Consider the following 19,825-nt stretch of genomic DNA (forward strand, 5'->3'; position numbering starts at 1 on the left):
TGTATGAGGGCCAGGAGGTTTGAAAGAGCAGCTGAAAAGCTGGAAAGTTGGGTTAATGAAACCAAAATGGTTTATTTTTCTGTTTTCTGATAAGGTGATCTCGAAGATGTTGGGAAAATGACAGCTGAAAACAAAATTGTTGTAGACAGAAGTGACCTAATCCCCAAAGTGTTGACTTTGAATGTAGGTGATGAGTTCTGTGGTGTGGTTGCCCACATTCAGACTCCAGAAGACTTCTTCTGTCAACAGCTACAAAGTGGGCGTAAGTAAATCTTGATTTGTGCTATCAGGGTAGCATACTTTGAGAGATTCAGCATACAAAAATGCAGATACTGTGTAGGCTTGTATTCCTTTTGTTTAAGATGTGATCTTTATCTACAGATAAGCTGGCTGAACTCCAGGCATCACTTAGCAAGTACTGTGGTCAGGTGTCTCCACGGTCAGATTTTTATCCGACCATTGGTGATGTCTGCTGTGCTCAGTTCTCAGGTAAGGAAGGAGAGTGTTAATGAATTTCTTACCTATAATTAAGTAACAGCAGGTGAAACAGTCTTCAGTTTACATTGGATGGCTGCATTTGAAATTTGAGTAGTGAAGTGCACCAGCAGTGATTTCACATCAGGATGTGAATCCGGATCCTCCCAGGGTCATGTCTTGGCCAGTTTTCTTTGGAATAACAAGAGGGCCTGGAGGCACAGAGTTGTCATGGCTGCTGTACCTGCACAGATGATGGCTCTCTGATGACTGGGCTCAGTTCTCTGCTGCAGGGAGGTCCAGTGGCCTCGCAGAAGGGGAGCTACAAGTAGGCCTCTGGTAAATCGATTGCTTGGTTGGTGGAGTCTGGTTGACTGGTCCTGCCAGGGACAATTCTAAAATTGATCCATTGAGGTGACCAGGTTGTGTTCTCTATCCTAATGAATGTCTGTCTGTCTACTAGGGAGACAAAGCACGTAAATAAATAATGACAGCACACGGCGTGAATCATCCAGTAATGGATGAGTAAAGGTGACATTTTAGGAGTTGAAGCCTTCTGATAAGTCACAGTGTTGAATAAGTGTACATTGTTCAGTAAAGCTCGATGTTACATTAAAGTAGTGTCTCCAAATGACCATCTAAACTGGGGAGGAAAAGTGTGTGTTTATATCTTCCTTGGAAGATCATCTGAGATTCAGTCTGTCCCTTTTTAGAGGACGGACAGTGGTACCGTGCCTCCGTCCTGGCCTATGCTTCTGAGGAGTCTGTGCTGATCGGATACGTAGACTATGGAAACTTCGAAATCCTCAGTTTGACAAGACTTTGTCCCATAACTCCAAAGTTGTTGGAGTTGCCAATGCAAGCTATCAAGTGTGTGCTGGCAGGTATGTGATTTTTATGGTTCCCATATTAAAATACTGAAACCTCAAGGAGCAGCATTAGAATCAAAATTAGTGAGTAGATCAAGGAATGTGTTTAGATGTAAACTTACCTTAGTGTAAGAACAACCCTTAGTAGAACTTTTAGGACATACAAGTGACTGGCTATCTGTAATAAAATAGGATGTGCCTATGTGTATGAAACGGAATATTCTTTTTGTTATTTATAGATTCTGCATTATCAGTAAATATCTCAGAAGCCTCTTAATTGCATGAAGTAGGGGGAAACCTGCTTTTAAAAACAATAAGAACATTATGATCTTATGCTTAGAAGTTATTGTATATGTTACATGTTCCACTGGGAGCAGGCATTTCTTTCCATCTTAAAAGATTGGTTTCTACAACTTTCATTCAGATGTACCATAGTTTAACTAATATTCAGTTATCAAGGATATTTCCAATTTTTTCTACTGTCAGTGTTCTTTTAACTACATTTCACAACCTATCCAATGTCATTTCCTTAGAAAGAGCTGCAGGTTACTCTGTATAAAATAAAGAAGCTGTAAGACTATGTAGTACAGCATAGGGAAAATAGCCAGTATTTTATAGTAACTTAAATTGAAGTATAATTATAAAAAATACTGGATCACTATGGTGTACACCTGACACTAAGGTAAACTGAATATACTTCAATTTTTTAAAATTAATTTTTTAAAGAAGATTGGTGTCAGTGGGTATCAGGTGTCAGATTCCTTAGGAAAGTCGCCAGTGGGGACGCTCCTTTTCATGTTTGTGGTACGTATTACAGCCTGTTCTCTAGAAGGGATGGAACTAGTTCCCACACCTACCAGAAATGCAGGAGGGAGTCACTTCCTTCACACGGTGCACGAAATAGGTATTTCCGTATTATTTCACCTTGGCCAGTTTTGATCACCTAAAAACTAAATCGTTTTAATTTGCTTCATTACCTGTGAGACTGGACCTTTTTTTGTAGGTTACTTGGCTCTTAGTTTTGTGAAATGACCAGGCATAACTCAGGGGTTGTTGATTCCTAAAGGCGCATTTGTAAGTGCCCCTTCAGTAGATGCTGCAGATGTTTCACGTGTCAGCGTCAGCGTAAAAGACTGGTGCTTCTTCCTGGATTGTTTCATACTTTTGTTTATGCTTTTCTTAACAACCTTACTGAAATATAATTTATATATCATAAAAATCACTGTTTTTAGCTATGCCATTCAGTGATTTTTGGTAAATGTGGTAAGTTGTACAGCCATCACCATAATCCAGTTTTGGAACATTTTTATCACCCGCTGAGATCTCTTGTGCCCATTTGTGGTTAATGCTAGCATTCCAGGCTGCCTCTGCCACTAACCTCAGGACATTTCACATCTGTGGATTTATGATGGTTTGTTTGCATAGAAGTACAGAAGCTTTTCACAGACTTTTTCTGTGTGATTTTGCTTTCATTTTCATGTTTAGAAAATCCTTCTCAGATGGGACTTTCTGGTTCCAGTGTTTGTCATAGATTCCTTGTTTAGCTTTGTGGAAATTAGGAGCTAAATTTCTAAATGCTTGTGAGATAAGACATATTTTAATGTTCTTTTAAAAATTCTTTGTTAGGAGTAAAGCCATCATTAGGAATTTGGACTCCAGAAGCTATTTGTCTGATGAAAAATATTGTACAGAACAAAATGATGACAGTGAAAGTGGTGGACAAGCTGGAAAACAGTTCCCTGGTGGAGCTGATAGATCGGTCCGTGACACCTCACATCAGTGTCACCAGAGTGCTCATCGACACAGGCTTTGCTGTGGGGAACAAGGGGGTGGTGGCAGATAAGCCCGGTGACGTGAAGGAAACTGATGGTAAGTAAATTGTCTACCAGATGACGTGATGCTGGAGTTCAGATGGCTTTGTGAACATGTGGGTTCTCGTACTTTCAAAAAGAATTGATGAGTGCCTTCTGTCTTTTTAAATCAAGCATCCATCAGAAGAGTGCATTTGAGTCAGCTGAAGATCGATCAGAAATGTGAATCTGAAAATTTGAGATTTAGTGAGGTAGTGATGGTTAATTCTAAGACTGATTATCTTTCCTGTAAAGTCACTAAGAAAGTAATTGGAAATTCAGTTCTTCAAAAACAGATCCTTCAGCAGCCTCACCTCCCACTCCCCACTCTGGCTATTTGTTTTGCAAAATGTCCATTTATTTTCACAGTTCCCTTGGGTGTAGAAGCAAAAGTGAGTCCGTTGGAGTGGACATGGGTTGAACTTGCCGTTGATGAAACAGTAGATGTTGTTGTCTGTATGATGTATAGTCCTGGAGAGTTTTACTGCCATGTGCTTAAAGAGGATGGTAAGTTGAGTCTTCTCATTTTAAGTCTCTTTTTACAAAATACACTGGCATAGATAAGGCAAGATGCTGGGTGGTGAGGGCCAGGTGAGCATTTGTACTTCCAAGAAAGATTGGGCTATACTTGGCCTTTTATTCCATGTAAAGCCATTATTTCTGTTTTCAACAGTCTCTGTTTTTAAACCCCTTTAGATTTCACAGAATGTCCTCTAAATTCACTTTTGAAAAATCTTAATTGTTGATTTCATTGAAATGTAACATATGTATAGATAAGTGCATAAATAAGAGTACAGCGTAACAAACGAGCCCAAAGTTAAAACGCTTGTGTAACCAACATCTAGGTCAAGAAATAAAACATTACCAGTAACTCAGAAGTTTCCTTCTTGTCTCCTGCAATCACTACCATGTCTTTCTTTCAAAAGTAAATACTACCTTGCCTTCTGATAATAGCATAGATTATTTTTCCCATTTTTGAACTTTATATGAATGGAATCATTCAGTATTACTCTTCTGTGCCTTGTTGCTTTTTTTCATGCTGTTTGTGAGTTTCGCCCATTTTTACATGTGGCTGTAGCTTGGTTTTTTTGTTGTTGCTACTGCATAGTGAGCAACGTGCATTATTGTATGAATGTACTGCGATTGATTGTTCCTTTCCACTGTTGGATATTTGGGTTGCTTCTAGTTCTGAGCTATAAAATGATGTTGGTATGAACATTCTCATACAAATTTATCGCACGTGTGCATGCATTTCCATTGAACATATACCTGGGAATGAAGTTACTGGCCAAATCTTAAAGAATATGTATATTTTCAGCTTTAATCAATGAATGCCAAAACTTTTCCGAAATGATCAGAACGGTTGTCAGTTTGAGAGTTCTGGTTGCTCCACATCCTCACAAAACACTTTGTATTTTCCATCTTGCTCTCTTGAGCCATTCTGGTGAGCATTGTTGATTTTTAACTTCTCTAAATTTGGGGTTTTCTCTCTGTTAATTGAGGACCTTAAGCTAGATAACTAAGTTTCTCTCAGTTTCTGAGATTTGTCATCCCTTCATTCAGAATTGTCTGGTAGATAGGCTGCTGTTTCATATAGGATAAAATTTTAAAATATTTAAATTATGTTTTAATTTTCACAAGTGATTATACAAGCATATGGTACAAAATTTAAAAGTTACGGAAGAGTATATATATGGAAAGTAAGTTTCCCAGTTCCTCTTCTCAGTTTCTAAATATCCTTCCAATTCCTTTTCTCAATTTTCTTAGCATCTTTTCAGAAGTATGCTATACACATGTTTGTATGAATGTATATATTCCTTCCTTTTCATGTAGGCGTAAATGATAAGACACTGTAAATAATTTTTGCACTTTGACTTTTTTCTCCCAGTATATCCTGGATATCAGCTCACATAGTGTTTCCTCCATTCTTTTTAAAATACACTTTTTAAATTTTGGAATAATTTCAGATTTGTGGAAAAGTTGCAAAGATGGTACAGAGAGTTCCTGTATACCCTTCACCTAGCTTCCTCTAGAGTTAACGTCTTACATAGTTGTGGTGTGTTTCTTACAATTAAGAGACCAACATTGGTAAACTTCTGTGAACCGAACACCAGACTTCAGTTGGAGTTTGCGAGATGTCCTTCTCCAGAGGTGGCCTTTTGCTGTTCGGGTCCATTCCAGGATGCCACATCGCCATTTTGTCCCCATTCTTTTTCATGGTCACATAGTATTCCACCGTGTGGCTTTATCCTAATTTAACCCAGGTGTGGACAGCTAAAGGATTAGTGTTTCCAAGCATCTATTACTAAAACAATCCTTGTGCTCTGTGATTTTGTTCTGAGAGCATATCCATGGGACAAACTGCTAAAACTGGCATATGTCAGAGGATATGTGTGCCTGTGCTCTTGAGAGAGAGCGCCCTCAAGAGGTGGGCCAAGCTAACTCCCACCAGCAGTGCATGAGAGCCCTTGCCCACACCGTTTCCAGCGGCGTGTCCTCAAACTTTCTCATTTTGGCTAATTTGAAAGGTGACAGTTCTAACCCGATAGAATTTAATTTCCATTTCTGTCAGTGGGCCTTTGCCACAGATTTCAAAGATATTTTTCTTTTGTAGTGTTCACATCCCTTTACTTGGCATTTAAAACCCCTCGGTGGTGTTTTTCCAAGCACATCCCTGGTGGTGGTCTTCGATGGTTTACCTTCTACTCCTCGCTGCTCCCACCAAGTGTCATCTGGCCGCTTGGTTTGGTACTTTGCCTCAGAGCTGTTTATTTCTTCTGGAATGCCGTCTCCGTTCCTAGCAAACGAGGCATACTTCAGATTTCTCTACGAAACCTTTAGCACACAGAGCTCACCTCTCTGAATCTCCTTAGCAGACACTATCTGTGCCATCTACTTAGTGGTTACATACACTCCTTTAGGACAGCTTGTGTAAACTTTATTTCTGTGCAGGCCTGTGCACTGTTTCCTGGTCCACGTGCAAAACTCACTCTGTAGTACCGACAGCAATGCCATTGCCACGTCACTGCGTCCAGGAAATTGTTGGTATGGGGTTTATCGCGAGTATTAACTGAACAGTGACTTACTTGCCCAACTTATTTTTAAATGAAGAAAAGAGAAAGGCGTTTGGTGTACTTTATGGTTGTTTGGGGATGTACCTGAGTTTTTACAATCAAAACATTTTCCAATTTTAAAGGAAAATCTGTTACTCTGAATGTTTTTAAAATATTAAATGCTGTGTTGTGTTATGTTTTCAGCTCTGAAAAAACTCAGTGATTTGAACAAATTGCTAGCAGATTATTGCCAGCAGAAGTTGCCTAATGATTTTAAGGCAGAAATAGGGCAACCTTGTTGTGCTTTTTTTGTAGGTAAGTTGCAGTTGTGCAGTCTTGACTACAGTAGAATCTTCTATTTCTTGACATTGAACCCTCATTTTCAGTGTGTATTCCTGATGTTTAAGCAGATATTTTTCATAATCGGAATTAAATGAATGCTTAAGATATGCCTTTTCCTTCTGTCTTTGTAACAGGGAGCCTCCAAATGATACTTTTCTTACCTAGACTTTGCCAAATGCTTTTCTTTCCAGAATTTCTGATAACGTTAAGAGCTAAAGAACGGGAGACCCGTTCACTACAGATTCATTGTTTATTCTGGTCACCCTGTGCATGTTTATTTTGAAAATACATTTGATGAAACGCCTTAATTTCATTGCAGGTTTTTGTTATTTATTTTTGTGTTATTTACCAAGTAACAAGTAAAACACTTTCATTAGTGGTGAGAGTGTTATGTCTTCCACTTTGACAAATATGTTCAAGTTTATTAAGTCTTACCTCCTCTTCATATTCTGCTTATTGGATAGGTTATTGGAATGAAGTCTTTTAAGTTATAGTAAATGTAAAAACATGATGCTATAAAAACTTTGGAGGTATTCTAAGAATGAATTTGGAGAATTCTTGTAGGGACTTCTGAATGGAAAACAAAGTGTCATCTGGGAAGAGGGCACATTTATTAGCTACTTCAGACAAAAGATGGTCTTTCTGAAGGTAAAATTCTTAAGTCTTAATTGAAGAGAAATATTCCATGTTACAAACTTTGTGTTTAAATCTAGGTGACGGTAACTGGTATCGTGCTTTAGTCAAGGAAATCTTACCAACTGGAAACATTAAAGTACGTTTTGTGGATTATGGAAACACTGAAGAGGTTGCTGCAGACGAACTCCAGATGATCCCATCAGAATTTTTAGAGCTTCCATTTCAAGGGGTACAGTGCTGGCTAGCAGGTACAGTGCAGAGTAAGAAATTTTCTCAACTGTCTTCTGATATTTACGGTACATAAACTTCTCAGTGTTTATGTAATTTTAATGTTTTGCGTTAAGTTAGAAGATCCTGTTTCATATTATGAAATTTAGAAACGTGGCTTAGTAAGCTGGTCAGAATGTCCAGTGTTGATGTCCGTGTAGGGAAGCAGCTGCTATACGTGTGATGGGGGTCAAAACCGATGCCTTCTTTCGAAGGCATTTTGCAGGATTCCTTAAGAGACTCAAATAGTCCTACTTTTTATCTTAGTATTTTTACTTGTCATAATTTATCCCAAAGAAATACTAGTCTTGTAATTTCACAAAGTTCGCCTCCATGGAAATTCATTACACTGCTGTTAATAATAGCAGAACAACCTCAATAGCCAATAACAGAGGGTTGGTTGAGTGAGGAGCTGTATAATGGGAGGTGGTAGTACCTATTTCATAGGGTTGTGGTGGGGAGTAAGTGAATGTTTAGATCAGGGCCTGGCACTCAGGAAGTTGAGTGTTTGCTCTTGTTACACAGTCATTAAAGTGATGTTAAATATGTGTTATTGATACGAAGAATAGTTCATGATTTAAGTGAAGGAAGTTATAATATATAATATAATAGAGACACTGGGTGACACTGTGATTGAGAGGACAGACTACAACCAGCTCTGCTGCCTACTAGCTCTGCGACCTTAATGTAAACTGTTTAAACTCTCTGCGTCTCCTTTCCCTTACCTGGAAAATAACGGTGCCATCCTCAAAGAGGTGCTAGGAATAAAAGAGATACAAGATATAAAGCCTGGCCATTACTACTACTGTGCCTACCCATAATAGTTGTTTTTTTATTATGAACATTTCTTTATGAAAGAATTATGAGTACATATGGGCATGTGTATATTTCTGTGTGCATGTGTATATTTCTGTGTGCATGTGAAGGCTGTGGAGGGTTGGGTACCAAAATGTTAACGGTGATCATGTCTGAAAGCATTAGATGCTTTTTATTTTTCCTCTTGCCTGTTTGTTTTCTTTCCACTTATTTTACACTAAGTATGTTTGGGATCGTTTTTAATTACCGTGTTTTATGTCAGTTCTTCTTAAAATGTGATCCTACCCCAGCCAGTATCAACATGAGAACTTGTTAAAAATGCAGACTCTCAGTCCCCACCCAAGACCTACTAGGAAATTGGAAACTCTAGGCTAGGACTTCAAAATCTGTTTCCACAAGCCCTCTAGGTAATTCAAATGCATACCCAAGTTTAGAAATCACTGTTATGAAAATAAGGGTATAACCCAAAGTTACCTAAGAAAAATAATTTTCGGCTAAGTAATTTTAAAATGACATTTTGAAATTATTGTTGGACAGCTGTCCACAAAGGTAAAAGTGGATGTTTAACATCTTTTGCTAGAATAATTGGTAACTAACGTATCACTGTGTATGTAACAATGATGGCTTCTAAAAGAAATAATAATTCTATTTTTGCCTGTTGGGAAAAATGCCTGGTGAAGATGTGTTAGAGAGGGAAGTAAGGACAGATCTTGAATCTCCTAAAACCCTAGGAGTGTATTTGCAGACGCATTATCTGTAACCCAGGCATGGAGGATGAAATGTGTAATTGATTATTGAAAAAAGATAACTCAAAATCACTGATCTGAATGGTAAAGTTGGCAAAGGTCCAGTCCTGGTTACTCTTGAGGCACAAGTGCAGCTTTGGGGCACAGAATTCTTTTTAATGCTGTTCTTGTTTGTCAGTTACACAGCCTAGAAACAGACATTGGACTAAAGAAGCCATAGCAAGATTCCAGGCGTGTGTTGCAGGGAAAAAACTCCAAGCCCGAGTGGTTGAAATCAGTGAAAATGGAGTGGGAACTGAACTCACCGATCTTTCCACTTCTTATCCCAGAATAATTGATGATGTTCTGATTGATGAACATTTGACGTTAAAAGCTAGTTCACCACATAAAGACTTAGCAAACAATATACCTGTTAATAAACATGATCTTCAAATCGATGCCCCAGGCCTTCAAGGTAACATTTTAAAACCATTTATTATTTAAATTTATGTTATCCTTTGCTTTTATAGGCTATGAAAATTTTTATATTCTAAGTGACATGATTTTCCTATATAAACATGCTTTGTGGAAATAGATGAGTAATAGATCATTTAAAGTTAGTTTAGTATTTATTGAAACATGGTTTTATAAAGCACTATACTCATCTTTAATGTAGTAACTCGTCAGGTGAACATGCACCATACAACTATGTATCCCTTCAAGTTTTAATACGTTTTAAGAATTACATTAAACTTACTACAGAAAAGGAAACACACTACTGAAATATGCTATAGGAATGTAGTAGTTTAAAGCTTCTCATTATAGATTGAACTTTTTTGTAATACTGACGAAAATCTCTCAAATTAAACATATTCTTTTGTGAAAATAAAAGTTTTAATTTTGGGAATGGGGGCACGTTGATGATCAGTAGGATGTTAATTCATCTTTTTCATGTGGGACCTGTGTTGCAGCCATCTCTTCAGCTGAGCAATGGAGGACAATTGAATTGCCAGTGAATAAAACTGTACAAGCAAGTGTATTAGAAATCGTAAACCCAAACTTGTTTTATGCTCTACCAAATGAAGTGGCAGGTAAGAAACCAAAGTTTGAGACATATTTATGCTGATCTTTTAAACCCTAGAATGAACTTATCTGAACTCCTTAGTAAGTGAGGGGAAAAAGAGAAGGGTGATGGTTTCTGTTTCACTCAATGTTTTAATTGATCATAACATCATTTAATGAAAATTTAATTGTAAAAACACAGATGTGAATGTGAGGGGAATGCCCTGCATTCAGCGCCTGTTCCACTGGTCTTGATAATCTACAGGTCTTTATAACAGGATGGCATCGTTAATTACTGTATGATTTCCATAGGTACTATCTGTACTGAATTGTATTTATTAAGCCATTTAAGAGAATTTGAAGCGAAACTATTTTAGATATATTGAAAGAGTATTTTGTAGTCAGTCTATAATCACAGTGTTACTGTATCTTGGAGACTGAGGGAAATGTTTTACACTGGACCGAATCATGAGTAAGAGTAGTGTATAGTGTTGACTTTAATTTTCCTTTTCAGTTTCATGAAAGTTTACAATTAATGCATCTCTTCAGTGTATTTAAGTTTATTCTTGTAGTATCAGAAGGTGAGTTAGTACAAGTTGGCTGTTCAAAATAATTTGTAGGAACTTGAAGCCTGAAAAAAATGACCCTTTTTTTTTTCCAAATGGTGAAAACCAATAATTGTGGTGATGCAATCACTGCTAGTAAATGTATCTTCAGTATGACTAATAATCTTTAATCTGTATAATAAAAAGCAGGGGTTTAGGATTATCCATCCTGACAAGAACATACAATATGGTGAAATACTGTTTCATTTTATTAACTGTAACACACTTCCTGAAAAGTATACTGAACAATATTGTAAAACTACAGCTTAACAAGTTTTCATAGAGTGAACACGCTAGAAGAGCCACCTGATCAACAAATTAGCCCACCAGTGGCTTCCTTCTTGCTCCCTCCCAGTATTGCATCCCTTCCCCACAAGGTGACCAATAGTGGTTTTATCTGTTTTTAAAATGTAATGTATATTTTAATATACACGGGTTCTTTGTTGAGTGATTAGATTAGACGTTCCTTTTTATATACTTTTATGAATAGTAGCATTGAAAATTTCTTCACAAATTACTGTTGTTTATATATTTTAGAACAGGAAAAACTGTGTGTATTGACAGCTGAATTGTTAGAATATTGCAATGCTCAGAAAAGTAGATCGGCCTATAGACCAAAAATTGGAGATGCGTGCTGTGCCAAATACACAAGTAAGATTCTTTTTGGTCAAATATTAAAGGGAAGATATTTGTCTGTTCTCTTTTATAAGAGAGTATGTGGGCTTTGTTGTTTTAGACGTGGATTTCACTTGGATAGGTAGAGAAATTAAGAAAGGCAAGGTTGTTGGTTTAATCCATATGGTGGGGTTATTCACCTTCCCTGTTCCACAGCCACAGAGTATATTTCCACTAGGATGTGGGTAAATAGCTGTAAGTCTGTCGGTACTTCTAGGTAACTGTGTATGTCTTACGTTGATCAACAACATTATAAATGGAGGGACTGCAAGTAATTTGTAGAACTCTGAATGTCCTAAAAAAATGAAATGCCTTAGGGAGGCCAGACTCACTGAATTGGGTATTCTTTAACCATTCTCCTCTGTTTAATATTTCATTGTTAACAAATTCCTTTGGCTTGTGTAGATAACACAGTGAATATTCTTGGGCCGAAATTTTGGTAGCTGTAAATACTTTAGGGTGAATTTTCGGGGCTAGAATTCCTGAGTCAAAGGATGTAGCCTGTTTTGTAAGTTCTGGAAGCATGTTGGTCTCTGGGCATCTCAGAGAAATGTCCACATGTGCTGTAAGTTTGTGAGGGGCCGGTTTCGTCACCCTCTTACCAGCAGTGGATTGTAAGTGGCTTTGATCTGCTGCCTAAAGAGTGTTCATTTTAAAATTTAGATTTCCAGTTAAAAAATTTATTTAGTTTTATTTTTCTTTTGTATGGCAACTGGATCCACAATTTCCCTCTCTTTCTTCTCAGTAGAAATGTGTCATAATTTTTGGTTAGGTAAGTACTACTTTATTAAGATTGCACGAACACTATTCACAGCCTAGCCTGTAATTACGTTTTTCTTTCACAGCAGCCTTTTTTGTTACTAGTGTTCTATCATTTTACTAGTGATCTCCAGTTCTCTGCATGGGTGTAAATTCTCTCCATGAACACTTTGTGACCTTGGTCAGCTTTTACCATGTTGTAGGCATCTCCAGCCTTCTGGTTTGCTCCCCTGTCTACATCGCTTGTCCTCCAGACGTGAGCTGTTGTCCGGAATTTTTCTTTTACCCTCAATGCTGGGGATTGTTTCAACGCCAGCCCCCTTTGCTCCTTGGATTTCTCTCCCACCCCACCTTGTTGGCTAGATTTCCCCTGCCTTGTCTCACCTTGTTTCCTGGATCCCTTTCTTTTGACTCACTCTTCATATTTGGGAATATCCCATCCTCTGGAAGCTGGGAAAAGGTACATGTAAGGTAAGTTTTCTGTTATCTTCCATGATTGAAAAAGCCTTTATTCTCCCCTGTTACTTGATAGCTTACCCATGTATGGAATTCTAGGTTGGAAATCATCTTTTCCTCAAAATACTGAAGACATTGCTTTTATATTGTCTTTTAGCTATTTCTGTGGCTAGTCAAGATGTCATTCAGATTCTCCATACTTTGTACATAGTTTTTTTCCTCCTTTCTGGAGCTTCTGGTAATCTCCTCATCCCCAGTTTTGAATTTTATGATGTGACTTGGTTTTGTGATTGGCTTTCTTTTCACCTTTGTCCTGAGCACTCAGTGGGGGGGCCTTTAGTCCAGAAATTCATGAGCGTCGGTTTTGAGAAATTTTTTTTGAATTCACTTATTCCCTTCTTTCATATTCTGCTGGTTTATGAATTCAAAATATTCTGATGTTGGACTTACACTTTTCTGCTGAATTTCCTTTGTTCTGTTTTTCAAGAGATTTCCTCAGTTTTATCTTCCAACTTGTCTTCATTTTTAATATCACTTTTCTGGTTTCAGTAGCTTTTTTGTTTTCTCAAATGTGTGTTTTTAATACTGCCTTGGTACTCATTTTAAGGAGGGAAGGTCATTTTTCTGAGGATTTTTATATCATTCTTTTCATTTCCGTGGTCTTCTCCATCCTTGGTCTCTGTTTCCTTGAGTTCCTGTTTGTTTTGGCCTTCGTCTTTTATGTTGGAGACTTTGTTTTACTACCTGGTCAACCTTTGCTGTTCACTTATTTAAAATGGTGCGCTAAGAAGCTAACTGGGAGTTTCTCTGTGGGTGGGCAGAGCTCGTCCACTTGGTGGGTGTCGCTGCAGGGTGACCCGGCTCTGCCGTTTCACTGGGGACTCCTGACGCTGGTGTCTTGAAGTGCTTTTGCTTGAGATGGTTGTCTCCTGCCTGGAGTCCATAGCTTGCCTCACAGTCTTCTTGTAAACGTCTCTGTTTGTTCTGCGTCATGTTCCCCAGTCTACAGTCTGTGTGGGGAAGAAACCAGTCTTCTGTCCGTGGGTAGGAGCAGCTACCCGGAAAAGGGGGAATTTTCTAAGCTCTGTTAAAACATGTAAACATAAAACTCATCATTCTCTTTAGCAACTTTAAAAATAGGTATTATGTGTAAGTGTATTTATAAACTAAAGTCTATATGTCTGAGAAAGTAACTCTGCTTCTGTTATCCAGTCCCCATTTTCAGCTCCATCTTTACTCCTACTGTTGCATGAGTAGCACCAAATATTGACCTTGGATGCTTGGGGATTTGAGACACAAACTAGGCTGCTTCTTGGCTTCCTTACAGCCAGCTTTAGTTGAGCTCTGCTCTATCATTTCCATTCATGCATCTGCTTTCCAGCTTCCAGTGTCATACTGTCTTCTCTCTTGTTCTCTATCCTTGTGGTTTTAGGCTTTTTTCTGTTTAATTCTGTAACTCTCTTTTAAGTAGAATCTGGAAGGAGTAGAGGTTATGGTTGTATTTAGTCTAAACTTCTTGGCATGAAATCAGAAATCTTGGTGTGAATTTCTAAGGGATGTAAATGTGACTGTAAAGAGCCATCCTAAGGGCGGAGGACATCATTGAACTTAACTTCTTACCTGAGATTCTGTTGTATTTTCAGAAGATGACTTCTGGTACCGTGCCGTTGTTCTGGGGACATCGGATGCTGATGTGAAAGTGCTCTACGCGGACTATGGAAACATTGAAACTCTGCCTCTCTGCAGAGTGCAGCCAATCCCTGCCAGCCACCTGCAGCTTCCTTTCCAAATTATTAAATGTTCTTTTGAAGGTAGACAGTTAAGTCACTTTCCAACTTGGGTGACTGTGGGATTTTTTTTCTTCCTTTTGTAGCCCTAAGTCTAAAACAAGAGGGTATTTTAAGCAACTGCCCAGATTTCTAAATATCAAGCAGAGTTTACCAAAAGAATCTCATATCATTTAATTATTCTTTCTTTCATCCTCACAAAAATTACATTGTTCTATATTTGTTTTACAGATCAGCTTCCGAGAATCAAGGTTCAGAGATTGTGATTTGTGCTAGGTTGCAAGGCTAGTAAGTGGCAGGGCCAGGACGACCTGGGGTCAGTCATCTGACCTCTCGCATGGAGGTCTCTCTGCTTTGTCACAGAGACTAGAGACATTCAAATGACACCATTTTGGGCTACCTTCCTATTCGTACTATATCTGCATATTTATTCAGCCCTTTAGTGGGAATTTGAGTAAAGTAAACTAAAATGCTTAAGTAGCTTTTTATTCTTACTCCTGATTTCTCTACCCAGAGATTCCCGGCAGATGGTAACACACTGAATGCCTCACAGTCCGCTTTGGTTTTGAGTCAGACTTACAAAATTATCTTTATTATTGTTGCTTCTCCCATTAGAATATATGTCCATGAAGGTGGATATTTGTTTTTAGCCCTCTAGATCTAAATTAGTGCTTGACATGTAGGAGGGATTGATGAATATGTATTACGGTTGATTTTTTTGAATGCAACAGCAGTAGTGCGTCAAAGCATACCTAAACCTAGCTGAAATCAGTGAGCCTTTTGCTTATTATCCTTAGGTAATTTATCTAAATATTAGCTTTAAGGGACTTGAAGATTAACTCTAACATTCAGTTTTTTTTTCAGGACTAATGGAATTGAATGGAAGCTGTTCTCAATTAATGATAGAACTACTAAAAAATTTCATGTTGGATCAGAATGTAATGCTTTCTGTAAAAGGAGTTATCAAGAATGTCCACATAGTTTTGGTTGAGAAGTGTTCTGAGAACGGTACTGTCAATATAGCTGATAAGCTGGTGATGTACGGTCTGGCAAAAAACATCACATCGAAAAACCAAAGTGCTTTAAATAAAGGTATGTTTTTCAGGCTTAATAACTTGTAAGTGTAACCAAGAACAGATGTAATCAATTTAGTTGACCTGATCTTTCCTTATTCTCCATGGCCACATCCCATTCGTCCTCCTCTGTAAATCCAGTGGCGCTGTGTTCACTCATGGTGCCACCTCTGAGGAGCCGCCTGAAGGGAAGCGGGCCTTGCAGTCTGGGTTTTTCTTAGATGAGTCTCAGCAGTACTGTTGATACAGCGTCGATGCTGAGAGCTGTAGAAATATCAAGCACTCAGAACTTGCAGCTTCCTTTTGATCCTGATCAAAGTGAAAGGAACTCATATTTTTGAGAATGGATCTTACTGGTTCTTTCATATGATGATGATTTGGCAGGTCTGCCCTTAAAGGAGAGATCTCGTGTATGACAAACAAAGACCTAAAACCTTGGAGGTGAGAGTGCTCATTTGGTATAATCCAGGACACAATATAGATAACATTAAAGCCCAAATGAAAAGTTAATCATTCAAGTCCTTTGTAGTCGGAAAGGATCTGCCCTTAGATCTGTTTATATTCAGCCTCCAGGGGCTATTTTTTTCCTGTTATTTATAATGTGTGTTGTCTGATAATGGCTTTTTGTATTTGCTTTTAGAAAAGATGAACAGGGTGAATTGCTGCTGCACAGAGTTGCAGAAACAAGTGGGTAAAATTTCCTTTAAGTGAAATTATACTCAGCATTTTTAGGAATGAAGTAACACTATTTATTTTTCACCCTCAGGTTGAAAAACATGAGCAGATTCTTCTCTTCCTCTTAAACAATCCAACCAATCAAAATAAATTTATTGAAATGAAAAAATTGTTAAAAAGTTAAGTAAGTTAAGTTAAATTTATGGTTTTTTTCACTTCTGTAACCACCAACAGGACATCTCCAGTCATGTTGTCAGGGCAGAGCTAATGGGGTGAAGCACATTTTGAGGCTGTACTTTATTTTGTGGTCTAATGATCCCGAGGTCTGGCTGTAACATTTTTGCTGCCTTCCTAGGTTTTGTTTGCTAACCTCACGTTGACCCTACTAGTGGGGCTGAGTCCAGGGCCCTCCGGGTTGCAGCCTCCTTTCCTTACTGTGGTTTGACCTAGAGAGATGCAGGGACTTGTAAGATTGTTGTGAGATGAAGCTTAACCTGAAATTCCTTGTTTCTGGAGTGAAATTAACTCTCCCCGGTGTGCACGTCTGTAAAAACAGCACTTTTTGTGAAGAGGTCCTAAGGGGCCAAGAATGGAAAATGGGCTTCACTGATAGAAAATTTCATTTCAAAACAAAGCATTCTCTTCCTCTTTTGTCTGTGGTGATTGTAGGAGTTAAAGATAACGTGAGTGAGTTTTGCATAGTGACTCCCCCACTTTTTTGCTGTCTGGGATCCTTTGTTCTAAGATGGCCCCCAGAAATTACTTTGTGATCACTAGCCAATTAGAACTTCTGACCAAAATGAAATTGTCCTTGCCAAAAGCAAGGGATCTATGACTTATTTAATGCGTGCACTCCTGTGGGCTGAAGTGCAGCTTAGATCCCAGCACTTGCAGATGGCTCCCGGGGCCCTTCTGCTCCCTGGGGCCCTGCAGGCTGGCTGCTCTCAAGGAGGTACCTGCTGGGCCAGACTGTTCTCCACATGGTAACAGACAGTTGTTCTATTTCTGCTTCTAAGGAAGTACGGCTAAGTTCTGAGCTAAATGTCATTCATGCAAAATCAACAGTTTGAGTCTCATGATTTACTTGGAGATAATTTATTTCTTTTACTTCACAAGTTTTGGTTTATTTTTAATAAATGCTGAATTACAATTGCAGTGACAACTTCCAGTCCTTTCTAACACATTAAGTTTTTAAACTGACTGCTGTTTTGTGTAAAGTTTAAAATCTTAAATTTTATGATAGGTTTAATTTCATAGATTGAGGAACACACAGTGACATGAGCTTCTGGAATATAGTCCTAGAACCAGATCATCATATTTTTAATCAAGTTGATTAATTTGTATGTGCTTTTATTTTTTATTTGGGCCATAAGCTTTTTTCCCCCACAAAAATATTGAGAGTGCTTGCATATACAACTTCAGATGAAACCTGTATTTTCTATTGTTTGTAAATAGATTGAAGGTATTACTTAAAAAAAAAACTTGATTGAAAACATAGTAGTTGCACTGGCTTTTCCCCTATTGTGGGAATAAATACATATTTTGTCTACCTTTGAATACAGTATAATATCCTGTATTTGGGGAGTGCCTTATTTAAAAAACACTTTCGCATCTAGTTACATATTTAATCTTCACAGTACCCTGCAGATTAAAAGAAGGTAGACCTCATTTCCTAGAGGAGGAGGCAAAGGCTCAAGGAGGTTAAATGGCTGCCCCGAAATCTCACATGCAGACTGGAAAGCGGGTCTTATAACCCAAAGCTGAGCTCTCTGTCCTGCCCTTCGCTGCTTACCTGGATGCTGTGCTACAATACCATTTTAGATTAGATCTGTTTTGAAGGGCATGAAACTAAGGGGTTTTATTATTAGGAAAAAAGTCACATAACATGGTTGCTTAAGCATACTTCATTGTGGTGAGAATATTGTTGAGTATTTAGTCATTTAAATTATTCTTCCTAGAGATAGAGAAAATGTACTTGAAGAGTTAGTGTTTCATCATCTCTGGAGAAATTTGTTTTAATTTGTTAGTAATTTAATTGTAAAATTGCAGAAGTAGGAAGCTATGTGTTGATGAGAACATAAAACTATCGCTCAGAAGTGTTCAGCATACAAGGTAATATAAAACATTAGGCGGAGACCAAACAGCTGTTTATGTTTAAAGCGCGTACAAACAGCTGTATCGAACGCTGTAATGACGGTGAATTTTTTTAACTGGCAGATCTGACTTAAATCTGTAATTTCAGTTAAAAGTGAATATTTGATTTGCTTGTACTTAAGATAGAAGTTAAGAACTGTAGTGACTGAGTTTTTATATAAGGCATAATGATAGTTGATTTTTCTCTTGCAGAAACAGTCTCTTGGAGATAAAACACTTATGAGAAGGGAAACAGCGAAGGCTAGACTTAGGAGAGAAAGTACAGCATCTCGTGTTTTTGTTTATTGGGAACTTTTCTTTAATGGCCTTTTATACCTTCATTTCTGTTTGCTTACCACTCTTCTATTTAGGTTGGGTAGTTTTATTTTTCGCCCTGTAAGTTCTTCCTCCCAAGTAAGTTGTGCATGAAAGATTGATACCAAATGGGAGTATCGGGAAGGCATGCATAGGAGCTTTTCCAGTGTATATATAACTTTTTATTACTTAAAGTTTCCGAAGAAAATATGGCTCCACGTCAGTACTGGATCAGTCTAATTGATAAATACATGAGTGTTATTTTTTGGACTTTATGTATGTTTGATATATTTCATAATAAAATGTGTCTTCTCCCTATCACAGTCGGCCTCTTTCACATAATAAATGTTCTCTGGTTTGTCGTTGCTTCGATCTCTGCTCTTCTTTTCCTGTCCGCTCTGGGGTCATCAGCCTCTTTCTCTCCATCCTGACGTGGATCACTTGTCCTTCGGCCCTTGGGCTCGCAGCGCTTGACCCCGGAAGGCACCTTCTCTTTCTGCCCCTGCCATGCATAGGTGCCTTTCCAGATCTGTAGCCACTTAGATTTTTAGTGTAGATAGAATTACATTTTCTGAAGCACAAATAAAGTTAACAATTTAAGTTAAAAAGCTAAGCTATATAAAAGCTGAGTATATATTTTTCTTGAAGTGCATAGTCATCTTAAACTCTAAACTTGCATGTGCAGAATTTAGGGCCAGCTGACTTTCCTGCCAGCCCCTAAGTTTCTGTTAGGGAATTTTCCCATGATATAAGTATCAGACTGTGACGACAACCTAAGAAGATGTCACCAGCTCAAAGAAGAAACTTGACTTCTTTTTTTTTTTTCTTTTACTGAGATAATATGTATCAGCTAGATTAAATGGAGTTTTTCCTCATGTAAAAAGTTGTTCAAACATTGATGTGCTTCTATTAGATAAAACTTCAAGCTGCTCTGCCCAGTAACATTCTTTGAACTTCACAGCCAGATTCCCCATGTGTTCTTATTGCCAGCAGCATTTTTACTAACTTCCTTTTCTTACTGGCACATAATAGGAGCACTGGACGCTTAGTTCGTTCATACCCTGTTCAATTCCTGCCACAATGAAAATGCAAATGAAAACTGTGCAATCACAGAATTGGCCTTGTTATTAAGGAAAATTAAGGGAAGCAAGTCAAAGAACACATAAAAAAAAAATACTTAAGTCCAAGTTCATCAGATTCCAAGGTTTTATCATATGGTACATGCCGGAAATTTGAAGAGAAACACATGGAAT

At 38.0% G+C, this 19,825-nt stretch overlaps 1 protein-coding gene across 3 annotated transcripts in view; it reads left to right on the forward strand.

Annotated features, from left to right (window-relative positions):
• The window catches only part of TDRD1 (tudor domain containing 1), a 30,774-nt gene that overhangs the window by 7,807 nt on the left and 3,142 nt on the right, over positions 1-19,825 (forward strand). Inside the window, exons 9-22 of one of the 3 annotated variants that reach the window (XM_064488453.1) lie at positions 95-262; positions 382-489; positions 1,188-1,358; positions 2,970-3,212; positions 3,563-3,700; positions 6,451-6,561; positions 7,302-7,472; positions 9,232-9,507; positions 10,004-10,123; positions 11,237-11,350; positions 14,233-14,400; positions 15,241-15,468; positions 16,090-16,136; positions 16,216-19,102. In XM_064488453.1, the coding sequence (XP_064344523.1) occupies positions 95-262; positions 382-489; positions 1,188-1,358; positions 2,970-3,212; positions 3,563-3,700; positions 6,451-6,561; positions 7,302-7,472; positions 9,232-9,507; positions 10,004-10,123; positions 11,237-11,350; positions 14,233-14,400; positions 15,241-15,468; positions 16,090-16,136; positions 16,216-16,308 (2,156 nt within the window). In that variant the 3' untranslated portion in view covers positions 16,309-19,102. Of the gene's footprint in view, positions 1-94; positions 263-381; positions 490-1,187; positions 1,359-2,969; positions 3,213-3,562; positions 3,701-6,450; positions 6,562-7,301; positions 7,473-9,231; positions 9,508-10,003; positions 10,124-11,236; positions 11,351-14,232; positions 14,401-15,240; positions 15,469-16,089; positions 16,137-16,215; positions 19,103-19,825 lie in introns of those variants that run through there. The other 2 variants (XM_064488451.1, XM_064488452.1) reach the window with 2 other exon arrangements.

This window comes from Camelus dromedarius, chromosome 8 (assembly GCF_036321535.1).
Source record: "Camelus dromedarius isolate mCamDro1 chromosome 8, mCamDro1.pat, whole genome shotgun sequence".
Lineage (NCBI taxonomy): Eukaryota > Metazoa > Chordata > Mammalia > Artiodactyla > Camelidae > Camelus > Camelus dromedarius.